Raw genomic sequence first — 21,673 nt, 5'->3', positions numbered from 1 at the left:
GAGGAAGAAAGGACGACACTTGATGGTTATATATTCCAGTTCTGGGGAGCAGTAGTTGGATAATTCCTTCACATTCGTTGGATCACTCCAATTTTTGTTAAACATGAAGGCAATACCTCCACCACGTTGTTTACCGGACTCTGATTGTGTCCGATCCTTCCTATGGATAAAGAAGTGATCCGCTGGTTGAATCGCGTGATCTGGAACCTCCGGTGTTAGCCAAGTTTCGGTGAAGCAAAGGACATTGCAGTCCCTAACGTCTCTTTGATATTGAATCCTTGCTCGGATGTCATCCAGTTTATTGACTATTGATTGTACATTGGCTAGCAATATACTGGGAAGTGGTGTACGGTGTCGTCTGGATCTCAGCCTGTTTCGGATCCCAGCCCTTTTTCCTCGACGTCTTTTCCTGGGGTCTAGGAACAAAGGATCTGGTCCTAGTCTCCGGAGGATTTCTTCCGGCCATTGATGTGGTTCGGAAAGTTGATCCAGCGAGTAATCCAGTTGGTAAGTTTCCCGTAATCCAATGTCTATGAGTGACTGACGGTCATATACATTAAATGCACCAACAGTTGGTACGCACAAAACTCTAAAAACTATAAATATTAACAAAAGTAAACACAGTCTCGACGGAGCTAACAGAGAGGCAGCCGAACGGGGCGGCGCCATCATCAAGGGTAAGGGTGTAAGGGTGCAATGATCGTTCAATTTGAAATATGACCTCACCCTACTACCTGCCATTTTGTTTAACAGTGTTCTGTGGAGGTTTTACAGTTGGTCATCGAACAAGCCGATGAATTAAAGGCTTTTTAATTTTACTAATGGCGAGCGGCGTTGAGCGACTTTGTTCTTGTTCATGTTGAGAACCTTCATCCATGGTGCTTCTTCTCAAATTGAACCCAAATGTAGCACTACCCCTTTTTTCTTTCTACACACACACACGCACGCACACACACACACACACACACACACACACACACACACACACACACACACACACACACACACACACACACACACACACACACACACACACACACACACACACACACACACACACACACACACGCACACACACACACACATATACAGTACATATATATACACATACACTTACATATACAGTACATATACATATACATTATTGAAATATAATGATTTTGGTCGGTGGTAATGCAGTAATTCCATTGTGAATAGATATAACATTCAGATTACAATGTTCACTGAGATAGATTCCCAGTTTGTTTCTCATTGAGATTCATTTGAGATAATCTGAGGAAATTCTCCAAATGTCTCTACTGTATTGAAAAATGCTAATTCCTGTCTAGGAGATAATAGAGATAACACATTCAGAGATATCTCAGATCATCAAACATCAATCAATCAATCAATCAACCAATCAATCAGTAATCCTCCTATAATAGAGCACTAGAAGGCGACTGGTAGACCCTACCGTCATTGAAAAGTTTGACTCCATCGTACTGTATTCCACCAGAGCCTGTGCGACCCACCGGTCCTGCCAGTGAGCCAGAGAACGGAGCGTTGATGATGCCATAGTCGTCACACACCACATCCACAGCCCTGTGGAGGTCCTGGCCTCTGTCAGGGGAGCCAACAGAGAGTTATCACCATGCTGCGTTCACAAGCTGCCATCTGTACCATGGTAATCTACTGGTGTTCACTCATGGCGCTCTTCATGGCAGCCTCAAATAGCCCAAAATACACTATATCGGCCATTGGTGAAAATCAAACTGAAAATGTGTTTTAAAAAGTCTCAGAGGAGATCCTCGCACTATGCCAAATCAAGACGTATTAATTATGCAGTCTCCCTTTCTTCAAACGGCAACACAAAGATCAAAGATTGGACTCTTTGGAAGCAAAGATATGTGTCAAATAGCCAAAGATATATGATATATGAAGTGTTCTAAGCTCTGGGCTTGGAACTCAAAAGTCTCAGAGCAGATCCTCATGCCGTGTCAGCTCACACTGTATTAGTAGTGGGGCGTCTGGGTCAGTGTTGTAGTACTCCAGTCCGAGTCATGGACTGATTTTCAGGACTCGTGACTCGACTTGGACTTGAGCACTGATGACTCAGACTCGGACTTGGACTCGAGCATTGACTGCATTCGGACTCGGAAGGTGCAGACGAGGACTCAGACTTGTTAATTGATAAATACAGTTATTTCTTTTGAATATCTTTTATAATAGGCCCTAATCATTTGGCATAAGATATTGATGGCATTGGCTAGTGCATTTGTGTGGCTATTGTGTCACAAAGTAAATAAACTCCCTTTAAAATTGTGACCGCAGTGTCATTTATGTTTAATGTAGACCTTTTTTTATTTGTGGAGTGGAGTGGACTCAACCTTGATGACTCGGACTCGGACTAGGGTAATGGGGACTCGACTCTGGCTCTTCTTTGGTGACTCGGACTTGGACTCAGACTTGAACACTGGGGACTCAAGACTCGATTCAGACTCGAGAATTAGTGACTCGACTACAACACTGGTGTGGGTAGTGTAGAGGTAAAAGCACTCTCCTACCACCGCAGAGACCAGGGTTCAATTCCGGCTCGGTCAGGCTCGGTCAGATTCTCCAGCGAACACAGTAGGCAGTGGGAAGCCGGTGAGGGTATTAGTCCTGGTCGTTTCATTAGCGACCCCTACTGGTCGGTCGGGGGGGGGGGGGGGGGGGGCCTGTTCAGCGGGGAGGGGATCTAGAGGAGAGATAACGCAAACCTCACGCTCTCCCAGTGAAACTCCTCGCTGCGGCTGGCGACTCCACATGTATCGGAGAAGACATGTGGTTAGTCCACACCATCCCCAGACCGACGGATTGCGCAATGATCCGGACTGTGACATACAGAGGGGAATTGGCATAAAGACTAAATTGGGGACAATTGTATTAGTAGTAACTTTATTAATAAACAGACACAACAAACGAGATATCACTACCTTCCGGAGTTGAAGGCCCCGCAGCCGTACACATCACACGCCCTCACTCTGTTGTTGTAATGACCGGCACACAGGATGCTCCAGGCGGCCACTGTGGAGACATCATCATCATCATCATCATCATCATCATCATCATCATCATCATCATCATCATCATCATCATCATCATCATCATCATCAACCTTTATTTATTCTCGAAAATACAATTGAGGTCACCCTCATTTTCAATGTCGTCGAGACTTTACAGACATTTCAATGCACACATTTCTACAATATAACAATAAGAAATATGAATAACTATCTATATAGGTCCGCGTCAACATTAGCAACAGCAGAAAGTCTTGGTAGTCTTGAGGTAAAGGCACTTGCCTCCCATGCCAGTGCCCTGGGATCGTTCACCAGCAGGGGAACTCAAATATTTTTGGAAAATGTGAAAAAGTTAAAAGAAATTGCATAATATATGTACTAGGGGCGACAGTGGCTCGGGAGGTAGAGAGGTTGTCTGTTAATCCGGAGGTTCTCGGTTCGATTCCTGCTCCTCCCGAGCAAGACACTTAACCCCTAATTGCTCCCTGTTGAATTTAGAGGTTGTATGTAGGGTTGTAACTAACTGTAACTGTACTCTACTGCTTCCTTTAACTGCATATATATCTGTGTCCACTGGAGGGCGCTATAGGCGGAGCTTCTACTGTTTCCACCAGGTTGGGAGGCGTCTATGCCTTCTACAACGCTGTTCGGTTTCCGGGTTCCTCTGATTGGCCACTAAGCCCACGTGACCCTACGCTAGCACGCCCCCCTTATGGCTGAGAGTCACACACAGCTAGTGGCAGGCAGAGAGCCTTGCTACTACTAGCCGAGTGATGAATGAAAATCTATCTGTTTCACCTAACAACACTATTGCTCCGTGATCATAGCCATCCATCTCTAAAGCTAACCACTATTTGTAAAAGCCACAACCACGTTACCATATGTAATAATGTAAATCATTGTGTCGTTGTACATATTGTGTATACACCGTTAGAAGCTAACGTAGCTTAGCTTGGTAGCTATTGTTGTGCTAACACCCAGCTTGTTAGCCAGCATGAATGCCCGATGTAGAAGGCATAGACGCAGGTCGCTTGTTGGCCGGCATGAGTGCCCGATTTGGGGTGGTTCTCTCCTCTTTTTGTGCCTTTGTCCTCGCGGGTGTTCTGCCAGGGAACTTATGGACGCGACAATAGTGGTGGTTGTAGGGTGTTTGAGCTTGTAGCGTTAGGTAGCTCATAGCTATCGTTAGCTTGTGGACGCGACAATAGTGGTGGTTGTAGGGTGTTTGAGCTTGTAGCATTAGTTAGCTCATAGCTATCGTTAGCTTCTAACGGTGTATACACAATATGTACAACGACACAATGATCAAACACCTTATAACTACTACTATTGTCATGTCCATAAGTTCCCTGGCAGAACACCAAATCGGGCACTCATGCCGGCCAACAAGCGACCTTCGTCTATGCCTTCTACATCGGGCATTCATGCTGCCTAACAAGCTGGGTGTTAGCACAACAATAGCTACCAAGCTAAGCTACGTTAGCTTCTAACGGTGTATACACAATATGTACAACGACACAATGATTTACATTGCTACGTTAGCTTCTAACGGTGTATACACAATATGTACAACGACACAATGATTTACATTATTACATATGGTAACGTGGTTGTGGCTTTTACAAATAGTGGTTAGCTTTAGAGATGGATGGCTATGATCACGGAGCAATAGTGTTGTTAGGTGAAACAGATAGATTTTCATTCATCACTCGGCTAGTAGTAGCAAGGCTCTCTGCCTGCCACTAGCTGTGTGTGACTCTCAGCCATAAGGGGGGCGTGCTAGCATAGGGTCACGTGGGCTTAGTGGCCAATCAGAGGAACCCGGAGACCGAACAGCGTTGTAGAAGGCATAGACGCGGTTGGGAGTATATAAGCCTTTGTTTCCTCCCCCTCTACCTTCTTACCACATCTGCCTCTCACGGAGAGGAGTTCTCATGCGCTGTGCTGCTGTGAATCACTGTGAATGAATAAACAAGCCAAAGGCTAAAGATGGAATTCATGCCTCCTATATATATTATTGTCGCCCCATAGCCAATTCTGTCAACAGGTTATGGGCCCAGATCTCGCAGGGGCGAAATAATAAGGGTAGTGTTGGGGAAAATGTGTATGGGGTGGACTAGTTTAATATAGGTCAACTAGCAGTGCTGAAAGACGGTCTGGCTGACGTTCTTAAAACAACTTGGAACAGATGGACATTTCAGTACGGCACGTTGTGTGCTGGTAATCTCGTACATCGTATGCTTTCATATCTTGTTCTTTTCTCTCTTTCATACAGGCACAGCACACACACACAGACACACGGACACACACAGGCACAGCACACACACACAGACACACGGACACATACAGGCACAGCACACACACACACACACCGACATACACAGACACACGGACACACACAGGCACAGCACACACACACAGACACACGGACACACACATACACAGCACACACACACAGACACAGCACACACACACAGACACACAGACACACACAGTCACACAGACACACACACACACACACAGACACACACAGTCGCACAGACATACACACCGACACACACACACACACACACATTCCCTGTGACACAATACACACATACAATACACATACGTCTGTACGCAGACGCACACACACGCAGACGCACACACACACAGACACACACACACATACACACACACACACACACACACACACACACATCTCACTCTCTCTTCAATGTTCTTAAATGTTTTACATCATATCGTGGGTGTACATCATATCTTGTTTATCTCTCTTCATGTTCTTAATGTTCTTATCTCTCTCCGATGTTAAATCTACGTATCATCTTAATGTACGTCATGTCAGATCTGACATGATATGATACGTCATCATATCTGTCATGGGGGGGCAGGACTGAGAGGGGATTTAGGGGACGAGCAGAGGGATTGAGAGGAGAGTGTTTTTTGTTCAAGCTGTGGTGATCCTCTGCTCGACCCATAGCTCTTGCTGTTAAGAACTTCTTTTCTTAAATAAATTACCTACTTGTTACAATTGGAAATATCGTCTCCTGCTGTGTTAAACAACCTTCAGCCACAACATTTGGTGACCCTTGACCTGTAGATCGCTCCACCGGGCCTTTTCATACGGCCAGTTCCTGGAATCTCCCGTAAACATTCTGCCGGTTGTCGACAAAAAAAGGTAAGCGTTGGGCTTGTTATATAAATATCCGTCAGAGTTTCTGCGGGAGGAGAAAGTGAGCTGGTTGTGTGAACTGGTTTTCTGGATGGACGGCTAAAAAGAATACGACTGATGAGGTGTTTACACTGGGGCGATTCCTCTTTTAACAGGCTATAAGTACGCCACTAATCAATTTTAATTGCATGTTTTCGACCTCTGGTCAAATTTTTCTCCATCTCTTCAAACCTCTCCCCGACCCTTTTCCCTGATTTCTTAACGACACTCTCCACATATACACATAACTGTGCCTTCTGTCCTCCGTAGATAAGACTCTCAATTTTCAAAAACAAAAACCGGTACCTCTGCTGTTATTCAAAACACACTATCACAGCTGGCATTCTCTGTGTCAAACACTATTGTTCGTTTTCTTATTGGCTTGTGAGGTTGTTGCTACAGAGAGGCTAGCTGTCCTACACACACACACACACACACACAAAGTCACACATACAATACACACACACACACACACGCACACACACACACAGTCACACACACAGTCACACACACGCACACACACACAGTCACACATATAAACACACATACACAGACACACACGTCTGTACACAGACGCACACACACACACACACACATACACACACACACACACACAAACACACATACACACACACACATCTCACTAAATCTTCTCTCTCTCTCTCTCTCTCTCTCTCTCTCTCTCTCTCTCTCTCTCTCTCTCTCTCTCTCCTGCACACACACACAGTCACACACACACGGTCACACACACACACACACACACAATCACACACAAACACACACACACACCGACACACACACAGACACACACACACACATAGACACACACACACACACACACACACATTCCTGTGTCCCGGTAGACAGCGGGTTGTGACACACACACACACCGACACACACACACACACACACACACATTCCTGTGTCCCGGTAGACAGCGGGTTGTGACGCACACACACACAGTCACACACACACGGTCACACACACACACACACACACAATCACACACAAACACACACACACACCGACACACACACAGACACACACACACACATAGACACACACACACACACACACACACATTCCTGTGTCCCGGTAGACAGCGGGTTGTGACACACACACACACCGACACACACACACACACACACATTCCTGTGTCCTGGTAGACAGCGGGTTGTGACGCACACACACACAGTCACACACACACGGTCACACACACACACACACACAATCACACACAAACACACACACACACCGACACACACACAGACACACACACACACACACACATTCCTGTGTCCCGGTAGACAGCGGGTTGTGACGCACACACACACAGTCACACACACACAGTCACACACACACACACACACAATCACACACAAACACACACACACACCGACACACACACAGACAGCGGGTTGTGACGCACACACACACAGTCCCACACACACAGTCACACACACACACACACAATCACACACAAACACACACACACACCGACATACACACATACACACACACACACAGACACACACACCGACATACACACACACACACACACACACACACACACAGTCACACACAGACACACACACACCGAGTTGTAGTAGCGTTGTAGAGTAGTAGATCTAGGTTAACTGTGTCCTGGGGTAGTTGTAGAGTAGTAGATCTAGGTTAACTGTGTCCTGGGGTAGTTGTAGAGTAGTAGATCTAGGTTAACTGTGTCCTGGAGTGGTAGTTGTAGAGTAGTAGATCTAGGTTAACTGTGTCCTGGAGTGGTAGTTGTAGAGTAGTAGTAGCTGAAGTACAACCACACACACACACACAACACAATAAACACATATACACACTAGACAACGATGCATACAGCAGAGGACATACTGTTAGACCGGAACCCGCTGATAAAGAACCTAATTCTCAAGGTTGGTGTCCGGTGGCAGAGGCGTACAAAGGCCGGGGACACAAAATGGCCTTCCGGAGGTACTTTTGATCTCGACGTATGCGAAGAGATGAATGTAATGATTCGTAACCACAAGCCAGGCGACAACAGCAAAAAGAGGTTGAAAAAGAGGACAGAAGAGTTGGGGGTAATGAAGCTCTACGCCCAGAAGGGGAGAGCATACAGGCAGGAAGCTTTAGCGCTAAATCAGAGAGAGACGGATATAGGGAAACCAACATCCCCACCTTATGTCACGCAATTGCCGGTGGGCACTGTGACAATAAGAGGAGAATATGAGGAGACGGAATTAGGGACCCCCGCTAGGTCAGAAACCCCCGCTAGGTCAGAAACCTCCGCTAGATCAGAGACCTCCCTTAGGCGAGATACCCCCCCCAAACTGACCCCGCAGGATCTCTATCCGAAAGTCCTGGCGGCATATGGCGAGACAGTACGTCGGAAGTTGTATGATGCAGAGGAAGAGGAGGTAGAGAACCTGGGCAGGCAGAGGGAGGGAGTCGGGGGGAAGATAGAGGAAGAGGCCCGTCAAAATATGGCACAGCAGACATCAGGGAAACACGGAGCGTGTGGCCACACTAAACTGTTGAATGAGGAGGAAGATGAGAATGACACAAAACCAGGACAGGAGAAAGGAAACATTACAGGAACCCTGACTTTCGCCCCTACATTCGTGGGAAGTGTGACAAGCACAGGCCAGTTTCCCCTGCTAATAAAGGGGAACGATATCTTTCACATGCCATGGTCACCTCTAGACATCGATGGTTTAATAGTAAGACTACCGGACCTTTCAGAAGGAGCCTCCAGGTGGATCACGCAGTTTGAGGAAAATACGTCATCTTTTCTGCTAGCAGTGGGTGACGTCAAATCCCTGTTGACGCGTTTGCTAGGAGTTGGTGCCTGCCGGGACATCATGGGTGATACATCGATGCGAGTGGCATGCGACACGCAGGCCCATGATGGAGACATATTCAACGCGCATAGAGCGGCGTTGTGGTACAAACTCAGGAATCAATATCCATCACGTATTAATCCGGCAAAACTGGCAGGCAACCCCATAATGGAGACGGAAGGGCCTGGCGCCTATGTGAACAAAGTACTGAAGGAGTGGAGAGGTGAGCTAGGACACAACCCAGAAATTGACCCGTTGCAGAGAGCGATGTTTAGAGAAAGTGTGATGAGAGGGCTTCCAGAGGTGGTTAAGAATAGACTGGAAGACGTGGTGGGGTTAATGGACATGACTTATCCTTTGTTCTGTGCACATGTAACACATAGTGTGGAGAAGCAAAGGGCTCAGGAGCAGAAAGTCAGGGATCAGGATAGAAATGACGCAAGGAAGTTAACTCAGCAACAACTGCAGCCCCAAAGGAGGTTGCAGGCAGTAATGGTGTCATCTGCTACCTCTCCACCCATGCAGGACCAGGGACCCCCGCCTGCACCTCAGGTAGTGAGAAGTTATGGCTATAGTTCACAGAACCAGGCGTCCAGGCGGCAGGCAGGGAATGGGCAATCAGGCCCACGGTTTACACAGGGACCGGGGAACGAACAACAGTTTCCCCGTTTCCACTGTTGGAACTGCGGCATGCAGGGACACAGGGAAATGAGATGTAGGCAACCATACCGTCCCGGCTCGGAGTATGGAAGACCCGTGCGCCAGGGGGAGTCACAAGGGCCCCACGACCAGGGGGAGACAGGAGGGCCCCGAAACCAGGGGGGTAATCACTAGGGGTGCCCAGAGAATGCGACGGGGGGAAATCAAATGATTGTGGTTTCCAAGGGAGCTGAGCAAGAACCTATTCTGCAGGTCCTAGTGGAGGGCAAATTAACAGAGATGATGGCAGACACTGGAGCAGGTTTTTCCTGCATAAAGCAAAAATACGCCGCTCACTTACCCCAGTCTGGACAGTATGTTCGGACGGTCGGATTCTCGGGAAAAACACAATTAATACCCACATCAGATCCAATCTCTATGACGTATAACAACAAGACCATAACAATACCTGCATTAATTTCGGACAGCACCCCGCGCAATCTCTTGGGACGAGATGCAATGTGTAAACTAGGCTGTAAAATCCTATGTACGCCCGAGGGGATTCAAATTGAACAAGACGTGTACCAAATGATGCTACAAGGGACGGGGGAGAAAGAGGCCACTGTGTTCTGGCTGGGCAACATAGATGCAGAGCTGCAAAGGGTCTGTGCCCCCTGGGAGCCATTTCTGAAAACCCAACTGCCTCAGTCTAGACAAACAAACATGGAGGCACATTGCACACTACAATATTTGACGAATAGTGACCTAGTTAGGAACAAGGCATGGTTGCAGGGACAGCCCGAGCAGGTGCAGATTAACTCATCTACGATAATTGTAGGGAGACAGGGCGCGGCGTTGAGGGTTAACACGGGTAAGTATCTACGGGAACAACATAGACTAAGAGACGCCGCCCCACACATCACTCTGAGAATAAATCCTGGTTACGAATCCGAACATCTAGGTTCAATGATACAGGAATCCGAGACTCAAAGGTGGGTCTCCACGGAATCTCCGCTAATTTGGAACAGCGCAGATGGGAGTTTCATAAAAATAATGATTTCCTTTTCAGTTTTGGCAAAACCGCAAGTAATCAGATTACCAGGAGACCCTTGCGTTATTCCAGAGGCGGATGCTTTGCTGGAACAGGACATGTTGGCGCGCACCCCGGAACGGTTGTGGTCAAAACACGACACAGATGTGGGTCTAATATTGTCGGCACAGCCAGTGAAGGTCAGGTTAAAGAAGGGTTGTAGACCACCCTTTATCAGACAGTATACAATGAAGCCAGAGTCGGAGGAAGCTATATCACATCAGATTGAGGGACTGTTAAAGGGGGGAGTGCTCGTCCCTTTCAAATCCAGATGTAATACACCTATCCACCCAGTGCTAAAGGCGGACAGGGCTAGGTACAGACTGGTACACGATTTGAGGGCGGTGAACGACGTGGTGTCTGGACCAGAGGCGGAAGTCGCTAATCCACACACCCTCCTGACAAACATCCCGAGTAGCTCGCACACTACTCAGCACGGTTTTACTGTATGCAGATGACATTCTAATCTGCTCGGATACACGTCAGCAGTGCCATGAGGACTCCATCAAAGTTTTGAGTGGATTAGCCGTGGGAGGCCACAAGGCATCCCGTTCAAAACTGCAGTACTGCCAGCCAAAAGTTGAGTACTTGTCTCGCGTCATTCAAAAGGGCATAAAAAACATCTCACCCACGCAACTCGAAGCTGTATCCAAGGCACCTAGGCCATTGACGGTCCGACAGATGATGACGTTTTTAGGGATGACTGGGTACAGCTCTGAGTGGGTGGAGGACTATACGATAGCGACAGCGCCGTTGAGGATGATGATAAAAGAGGCGGGTACAGACAAGCTTCGCGCTCCCTTGACATGGACCGAGGAGGGGGAGGACGCGTTCATAAACATTAAGCGTCTGTTGTTACAGGCCCCTGCCCTGGCGCTGCCGGATTATGAGAAGTGTTTCCACCTATTCGTCTCACATAGAGCGCAGCATGCGACAGCTGTCCTGACTCAAACACAGGGGGGGAGTGGGAAAAAACAACCGATAGCATATTACTCTAGAGCTCTTTCGCCGGTGGAGCAGGGTCTGCCACCTTGTTATCAGGCCCTGGCCGCAGCACATTTGATGTATGAGAAGGCAACGGCCATGACAATGGGATATGACATTTGCATTTGGACACATCACAAATTGGCAAACTTGATTGAAAGAGGCAAATTTGTTCTGACCAGCCAACGGCAACAGGCTTACATGAGGCTCCTGCAGTACTCGGACGTTACGATAAAAACATGCCACGGCAGTAACCCGGCGGATCTGGTACCACTCCCGAGCGAGGGTCAACCGCATGAGTGTGAGGTGGAGGTACAGGCTTTCGTGAAACTCCGTCCTGATTTGGGAGTCGACCCGCTCGCGATAGCAGAACTCTCACTTTTTGTGGATGGGTCCTGCTATCGGGAGGGGGAAAATTTAAGGTCAGGATACGCCGTCGTACAGTGCAAACCTAACGGAGAAACACTAACAAGAAAGGCCGAACAATGCATGCAACCATGTTCGGCCCAGCTTGCAGAACTAATAGCACTAACAGAAGCATGCATAATAGCTAAAGATCGCACGGTTAACATCTTTACAGACTCTGCGTATGCGCATGGCGTATGCCACCTATTCGCGGCCATTTGGAAGGCAAGAGGCTTTAAGAAATCGGACGGCTCACCGATCCTTCACCACAAGCAGGTTGTGGCGCTTATTCAGGCTGTAAAGTTGCCCAAAAGCATTGCTATCGTAAAGTGCCAGGCACACAGAAAAGACCTGTCCTTTGTGACGACGGGAAACAACGCGGCGGACGAGGCCGCGAAGGCGGCGGCTGCGGTGCCGTCCACGGCTGTTCTGATGTTTGCGGCCGAACTGACGACTGAGGTAACTGAGGATAATTTGAGTGATCTTCAGGACTCAGCCACGCAGGCCGAGAAACAGTCGTGGACGGAGAGGGGGGCTGTAAGGGGGGCAGATGGTCTGTGGAGGAGTCATAACGGTTTGATAGTCGCCTCCATCGATCTTCTGTCCTTAGTGATACCTGAGGCTCATGGTGTTGATCACTGTGGAAGAGCAGAGACCCTGAAACGAATCACGAAAATGGGATTTTGGTCCCCAAAGCTTCAGGCACAAATTGACGTTACACTAGCCAGGTGTTTAACATGCTTACAGGGCAATGTGCGCAAAGGAGTACCGACAGTGGCGGCTTACACACCCCTCCCTGAGGGACCATTCAGACATCTGATTATGGACTATACAGACATGATAACGCCAGTGCAGGGCAAACGATACCTCCTGGTAGTAGAGGACTGCTTTAGTCGCTGGATTGAGGCCATTCCATCTAAACACAAGAACGCGGACACAGTGATCAAGTTCCTGTGTCGCGAGGTCATTCCGAGATTTGGAATTCCCACGATATTACAAAGCGATAATGGCCGCGAGTTCATCGACAAGGTGGTTAAAGGGCTGATGCAGAAATTAGGTATAAGACAGCGCCTTTCCTGTGTCTATAGTCCCGGGTCGCAGGGGAAGGTGGAAAGGGCCAATCTGGTAATTAAAAACAAACTGTTGAAAATCTGTATGCAAACTAAGCTTAACTGGATTGATGCTTTGCCACTTGCTCTGATGGCTATTAGAAGCAGCGTAAACCGCCAAACACAGCTAACACCGCATGAAATGCTTACAGGCCGCAGCATGCCAGCACCGCCATTTAGACACCTGGCTAGGGGCCCGGCATTCGATATTTTTGAGCAAGATCTGAAAAAATATCTTCAGCAAGTGACTAAAATACATGAAGCTGTGTTTCGACAGGAGCAGAGAAAGGAGAGAAAGGGGGTGAAGGAGGCGGAGAAGGAAGCCACCAAACCGAGACTGATCCCTGGGGACTTGGTCTTCGTAAAGGTCCACAAGAGAAAGTGGTCATCACCCCGGAGAGAGGGCCCGTACGAGGTGATCCGATCGACTGGAACGGCAGTCCAAGTCAAAGGATCAGCGACCTGGTTCCACTTCAATCACTGCATAAAGGCCAGCGGCGATCTCTTGGGGGATACAATCGATCGCAGTTATGCAGAACCCGACATGGAGGGTCCGAGACGGCAACTGGAAGGTGCAGTGCCTGCTGATGCTCCCGCAGATGTTGGCAGCAGTGTACGGACGGTCGGCCGGGCACAACGACGTCATTAAGAACCGTCACGGTCGACCCGTCCTTGAGGATGACGGGTTTGAGTGGGTAGGAGTCCCACGGGGTCCCGCTCAGGCTCAAGTACCAGCAGGCTTTCATGACCAGGCTCAGAATCAGGCGCCCCCTCTTCCCTCCATCGAGGAAGGGGGGGAGAAGATAAGACTACAACCAAAAGGGGTGTTTCCCGTAGGACCGCAAGGGCATGTTTTTGATTTTGACCATTCCCCCGTTACAGGCGGGGATACTTACCATTATACTAACGAGGATCGGGTTGTGGGGGTAGATAGGAGAGTTGAGCCTGTCCCGAACCAATCACAGGGGACAGGGGTGAGGGGAAAAAGGGAGGTCAAGGACACTGAGTCGGAAGAGGTGGGGGGACAGGATATGTTCCAGAGGACAGCCGGAACGTTGAGGGACTCAGTGGGCTCACTCTGGGCCAGGTTGAGGGGTTTGCTTCCTTCCGGGGAACAAGATGGGGGCGACTATGACTATGACGAGGAAGACCCGGAGGCTGACCCGATGTATAGGGCGGCTTTAGGGAATGAGTGGTTTAAGTGGGTCCAGTACACGAGCGCGCAGAATCAGATAGAGGATTGTTATGTCTGCTCCAAGGCACGTCCGGATAGGCTGCTGGTGAAGGGCACGAAGTTCAGTTGGGCTCAGTGTGACAGGGACGCAGAGGCATGGGAGGGGCCCCATAATAGTCGCCCTTGGTGCGAGGCAGAGTGTTTGGGGTTTCTCGGCTCTAGTCGTTTTAAGGCGGCAGGAAACGTCACGGATTTCAAGGATGTCACTATGCGGGAACGTTGTAGGAAATTGGATGTACGTGTGCAGGGGGTAGCGACGGGGTTGCCAATACCCAGAGGTGTCAAACTATGGCTGACCAAGGATTTCGAGTGCTTGCAAAAGGAGGGGACCCGGGATGTAGGGGAGGTGGCAGAGGGGCGGTGCACTACTATTTGGAGCATCACGACTAACTGCACGAAAGAAGGAAAGTGTGGACACGGGGTCGTGTTAAAGGGAGTGGATACCAACCCACGGCCTGTAGCTTGCCCTTTTCATGTCCAGGATATGGCACTGGCGGACCAATACTGGCTCTGCGGCGGTAGGAGGTTGAGGAATACACTTCCTTTAGATTGGTCAGGTAGATGTGCCCGGGTTCAGGCGATCATGCCAATGGTGGTCCTACCATTATCAGTGACGGAAGGACCTTCTGAGTCTCCTATCTCTCGAACGAAGCGTAGCTACAAGGCAGACCCAAGGGTGTATCTGGACAGCATAGGACAGCCAAGGGGCATTCCAGCCGAGTTCATGGCTAAGAATGAGATTGCGGCAGGGTTTGAGTCTATTCTGCCATGGATATCGGTCAATAAGAACACCGGGTGGATCAACTATTTGTTTTACAATCAGCAGCGGTATCTCAACTACACCGAGGAGGCGTTGGATGCAATGGGGGACCAGATGCACGCGACCAGTACGGTGGCGTGGCAGAATAGACAGGCTCTGAACTGGTTAATGGCGGAGAAGGGTGGAGTCTGTTCCATGTTTGGACAGTACTGCTGCACATTCATTCCGACGAATGTGGGGCCAGGGGGAAAGTTCTCCGAGGCCATGGCTAAGCTGAAGGATTTGAGGGAGGAGTTGAGGGGGAATTCTGGCCGGAATGAAGAATGGTGGGGGAGTGGGGTGTTGGAAAGATTGGGACAGTGGGGAAGCATAGTGATGCAGACGGGGATATCCATTGGGGTGGCAGGGTTGATATTGGTTCTCCTTTTCTGTTGTGGTATGCCTCTCTTGGGTAGGCTGGTAACTTCACACGTAACGAGCCAAATGCTGATGGTGGGACAGAAAGAGATTGAGCCACAAATCGGGCCATATCCTCAGCTTTATGCTGCCTTAGAGGGAGACGAGGGGATAGAGGATTAGGGGTATGGTGAGGTAGGGACATTTTTTTTTTGTTGGTTCTTTCCTTTAAGAGTGACGGGGGATGGTCTGAGTGCAGTTTTGTTGGTTTATTCCTTTAACTAGGAATTTTAGTCTGATTTTCTAATGATCCTTCGGCATAGAGATTGCAACCATTGAAAATCATTGCATTGTTTTTTATTTTTTTATTATTTTTTGTTTATTTTACTTGTGGTCCTGGTCAAACCGGAGTGGGAAGGGGCATCGGCAGAGTGTCGGTTCTGAGCCTGAGGAAGCATTGAGAAGAAGTGGTCTGGGGATCGGTTCTGGGGACTGGAGGGACAAAGGGGGGGGCTAACGCAGTGGGCAAGATGGGCACCTCACGTCGAAGATGGGGGGACACGTGGTGAGGTCGGTACCAGCGCCTCCCGTCCAGGCATGGGGACATGCTTCTACGAGGACTGGAGGTGTGGCGTGGTGGTTGCTGTATTGGCAAAATGTGACTTTTGGCAATACGGTGAGGAGACTATGGCGTGGGCATGGAAGGGGGGCTGAGCGATGGACACTGGGACTCAATGTTATGGAAGAGACAATGTCATTTTTTTTGGGAGGGATGTTCTATGTTTAGTTCTGACGGTCAACTTCTCCTTTCCCTGATGAGAGTCGCGGTTTCCGGCCGGAACTGTGGCTCATTTGGTAAGCGGTGGAGGTTGGGGGGATTTGTCTGTCAGGTTAGGATTATAAATTGGGGTATTTTTTTTTTTTTTTTTTTTTTTGGTGTTTTATTATTACTCTTGTTTTGAGCGGTTTTGTGTTTATTGTGAGAACGGTAGTCAGCCTTTGTTGGTCCGTTAGGGGTCCAGTGAATGAAGTAAGGTTTCTTGTTTAGTTAGACATTTAAAATTTATTATATGGCTAGGTTTCTTGTTTAGATCAGCCATTTAAACTTTTATTATATAAATATGGTTTCTCGTTTAGTTAGACGTTCACATTTTCTTGGTTATATGATTTGGGTGGGACTAGGGATAGCCCCAAATGGGGGAATGTTGGGGAAAATGTGTATGGGGTGGACTAGTTTAATATAGGTCAACTAGCAGTGCTGAAAGACGGTCTGGCTGACGTTCTTAAAACAACTTGGAACAGATGGACATTTCAGTACGGCACGTTGTGTGCTGGTAATCTCGTACATCGTATGCTTTCATATCTTGTTCTTTTCTCTCTTTCATACAGGCACAGCACACACACACAGACACACGGACACACACAGGCACAGCACACACACACAGACACACGGACACATACAGGCACAGCACACACACACACACACCGACATACACAGACACACGGACACACACAGGCACAGCACACACACACAGACACACGGACACACACATACACAGCACACACACACAGACACAGCACACACACACAGACACACAGACACACACAGTCACACAGACACACACACACACACACAGACACACACAGTCGCACAGACATACACACCGACACACACACACACACACACATTCCCTGTGACACAATACACACATACAATACACATACGTCTGTACGCAGACGCACACACACGCAGACGCACACACACACAGACACACACACACATACACACACACACACACACACACACACACATCTCACTCTCTCTTCAATGTTCTTAAATGTTTTACATCATATCGTGGGTGTACATCATATCTTGTTTATCTCTCTTCATGTTCTTAATGTTCTTATCTCTCTCCGATGTTAAATCTACGTATCATCTTAATGTACGTCATGTCAGATCTGACATGATATGATATGTCATCATATCTGTCATGGGGGGGCAGGACTGAGAGGGGATTTAGGGGACGAGCAGAGGGATTGAGAGGAGAGTGTTTTTTGTTCAAGCTGTGGTGATCCTCTGCTCGACCCATAGCTCTTGCTGTTAAGAACTTCTTTTCTTAAATAAATTACCTACTTGTTACAATTGGAAATATCGTCTCCTGCTGTGTTAAACAACCTTCAGCCACAACAGTAGCTAGCTTAGCGGAAGTGTAGGCCAGGTTAGCACCGGGAGTACCGCGTGGCTAGACGCTAGGCCAACAAAGCTAAAGCTACGCCTACCACCAAAAAGGAGGATGGCGACCAAGGGAAAGAGCAAAAGGCCCTCATTTAATGGAAAGGCGGAGGGATATGAGCTCTGGGAAGAGCGCATGCTATGTTGCATGCACGGCGCGGGACTCAAGGCGGTGATCTTGGCAGCCCCCGCGGGACCACTGACGGCGGAGGAACAAGCCCAAGAAGACAAGCTTAATGCGGACGCATACTGTGAGTTGGCACCGCTGCTTGACGATACAAGCTTGGGGCTAATATTCCGCGACACGAAGGACAAAGGCAGAGAAAGCCTGGGAGTGTTGAGGGAGCATTACATCGGACAGGGAAGGCCCTGAGTAGTGTCCCTCTACGTAACGTTAACAGCTCTGAAGAAGGGGCACACAGAGACGATGACAGAATACATCATCCGAGCTGAGCAGATCATCACGGCGCTTAAGAGTGCAGGAGAGGCACCAGGCGAGGGGCTAATGATGGCGATGGTGATGAGAGGACTACCGGAGTTGTACAGGCCGTTCACGCTACTGGTTACCCACGGGTCAACGGACATGACATTGGGGCAGTTCAAAGCCAAGCTGCGGAACTTTGAGGCCTCAGAGGATACCCACCCAGACGCCGCGGAAACGGGGGGGATAGCACTGAAAGCCCGAGTGACACAGAGGGAGAAGGCCAGGCCCACGACGGAGCTGACGTGTTGGCGATGTGGAGAGAATGGTCATCGGAAGGATAACTGCAACAAGACGGTCTGGTGCCAAAGAGTGCCGAAAGAAACGAGACCAGAGCGCCCGATACGCACATGGGCAAGATGGTGGCCATAGACAAGGCGGCGCCTATGGACAAGATGGCGGCGACGGACGAGATCGCGGCTACGGTCAAGATGGCGGCTGTGGACGAGATGACGACTACAGACAAGATGGCGGCAACGGTGATCGTGAGGCGAGTCGAGATGACGCCCGGAGAGCGGCAGGATGAGAGGACTTCGTTTTCGGGGCGCGGACTACGGGCGTCACCCGGCCAACGCAGCACCGGCAGTTCCCGAGGAGGGGACTGATCGTGGACACAGGTGCGTCGTCCCACATCATCAACGACAGGAACAGTTTCAAGAACTTTGACAAATCCTTCGAGCTGGAGGGACACAGCATGGAGCTGGCAGACGGGAAGCGCACCTACGGGTTGGCGCAAGGGAGAGGAGACGCACAGGTATGCCTTATAGACAGTAAGGGGCGCCGGTATACAGTGACGTTAAAGGACGCTCTATATATACCCTTGTTCCCACAAGAACTATTCTCAGTAAAATCTGCTACTGCTAACGGCGCCGAAGTGTTCTTCAGTGAAGGTAAAGATGTTCTTGTAGAACAAGATGGTACGCGGTTTAACATTGACGTATATGGGAGAATGTATTACCTACAAACGGAGTGTAATAATAATGATAAATGTAATGTGACTGTCAGTCATGACATCCAGACGTGGCATGAAATTATGGGACATTGTAATCACGAGGATTTACTAAAGCTGCAAGCAGTGACAGACGGTATGCACATTAAGGGTGAAAAGCATAGACCTGACAAAGAATGTGAAGTTTGCATAAGGGGGAAGTTTACTCAAACAAGGAACAGGGACCCCACGGAGAAGGTAAAGAGACCACTGGAGCTAGTTAACACCGACCTAGCCGGTCCAGTAAGGAACGAGTCCATAGGTGGCTTTAACTATGTACAGTCCTTTACGGATGTGGGTACAGGCGTAGTGTTCGTCTATTTCCTTAAAGCAAAGAGTGATGCACTCCAGGCCACGGAGAAGTTCCTTGCCGATGTAGCCCCCTATGGGGACATAAAATGTTTGAGGTCAGACAACGGGACCGAGTTTACAAACAGAGAGTTCCAATCACTGTTGAGAAGGAACAGGATCAGACACGAGACGTCATGTCCCTACTCCCCACATCAGAACGGGGTAGCAGAGAGGGAATGGCGCACTCTTTTCGAAATGGCCAGGTGTAAGCTAGACAATAGTGACATACCGAAGAGCCTGTGGCATTATGCGGTACAAGAAGCCGCTTACACCAGAAACAGGTGTTTTAATAAACACACGGGCACCACCCCATATACAGCAATGACAAGGAAAAGATGTAATCTAGCCAGAATGCACAAATTCGGATCAGTGTGCTATGCTTACCAGCAGGACAGAGGCAAGCTTGAGTCCAGATGTGAAAAAGGACTCTTTGTAGGACACGACAGAGGGAGCCCTGCACTCCTAGTCTACTATCCCGGTAAAGGGAAGGTGCAAAAGCACAGACTAGGGAAATTTGTCACCAAGACAATGTGCGAAATCGAGACACAGACAGAGGAGCCATGGCTGGACTCCGGGGTAAGGTATGGAGGGACAGAGACACCACAGCCTAGTGTACTGAGCACAGGCGTGCAGGCAGACAGCCAGCCACCCCCAGAGGGCGATGACGAGGAGCACCTGAGGGTGACGTCAAGTGCCCCAAGCAGTGGGAGGTATCCCTCAAGGGAACACAAACCCCCAAAATATCTGAAAGATTATGCCCGGAGAGGAAGTGACGAGGATGACAGTACACTCGCCAGTATTGATTACTGCTACAGAGTGGTGTATGGCGTGCCTCAGTCTTTTAAGGAAGCCATAGTGTCCCCAGAGTCGAGTAAGTGGGAGAGAGCGATGGACGAGGAGATGAGGTCCTTAGAGTACAACCACACCTTTACCCTCACCAAATTGCCAGAGGGCAGACAGACAGTGGGAGGGAAATGGGTGTACTCAATCAAGGAAGGGATCGAAGGCCACGAAAAGTACAAAGCGAGATTTGTAGCTAAGGGTTTCAGTCAGAGGGAGGGGATAGACTATGGTGAAACATTCTCCCCCACAGCCAACCTGACCAGTGTAAGGGTAGTGGTTCAGAAAGCAGCTGAGGACAATCTGATTTTACATCAGATGGATGTGAAGACAGCCTATCTGCACACACCCATAGATAGGGAGATATATATGGAACAACCTGAAGGTTACGAAAAGAAAGGGGAAAAGCTAGTGTGCAAGCTAGAAAAATCCATTTACGGCCTGAAACAGTCTGGGCGAAATTGGAACGAGATGCTTCACACATGTCTCATTGAGGATCACTTCCTACAGAATCCAGTAGACCCCTGTGTTTACTCAAGGGAGTCAAAGGAGTCAGGAAAAGTGATAATCGTCATTTGGGTGGATGATTTGATCATCGCAGCAGACAACACTAGAAACCTAGATCAGGTGAAAGGTATGCTCTCCACCAGATTAAAAATGAAAGACCTTGGCAGGTTAAAGCATTTCCTATTCATGGACTTTGAACAGTCGGCCAATTGTGTAACAGTATCCCAGAAGAGATATGTGGAAAAGATCCTGAAACGTTTTGACATGCAGGAATGTATAACAAGGAAAACACCATGTGATCAAAAACTGGATTACCAGGAGGATGCTCAGAAACTGACAGATGTAAAAATGTACAGGGAAGCCGTGGGTAGCCTCATCTATCCAACAACACGTACCCGCCCTGACCTATGTTTTGTAGTGAGTAAGTTGTCACAGCATTTTGCTGATCCCACAGAGGAACACTGGATTACGGTAAAACATGTTTTTCGTTATCTCAAAGGTACAGTAGATAAACAGCTTTGTTTCAGAAAGAGCAGCGAGGGCTTAGGGCTTAAAGCC

At 48.7% G+C, this 21,673-nt stretch overlaps 1 protein-coding gene across 1 annotated transcript in view; it reads right to left on the bottom strand.

Moving 5' to 3' along the window:
* Positions 1-21,673, bottom strand: part of LOC311233548 (uncharacterized protein) — a 39,250-nt gene that overhangs the window by 7,369 nt on the left and 10,208 nt on the right. Inside the window, exons 4-5 of the mRNA XM_084320514.1 lie at positions 2,955-3,045; positions 1,454-1,599 (exon numbers count right to left, since the gene is read on the bottom strand). Coding sequence (XP_084176640.1) covers positions 1,454-1,599; positions 2,955-3,045 — 237 coding nt within the window. The remainder of the gene's footprint in view (positions 1-1,453; positions 1,600-2,954; positions 3,046-21,673) is intronic.

Source organism: Notolepis coatsorum (assembly GCF_963971535.1).
Source record: "Notolepis coatsorum genome assembly, chromosome: 8".
Taxonomy (NCBI): domain Eukaryota; kingdom Metazoa; phylum Chordata; class Actinopteri; order Aulopiformes; family Paralepididae; genus Notolepis; species Notolepis coatsorum.
The sequence above is the reverse complement of the archived record's forward strand: the minus strand, read 5'-3'. Positions and strand labels throughout refer to the sequence as shown.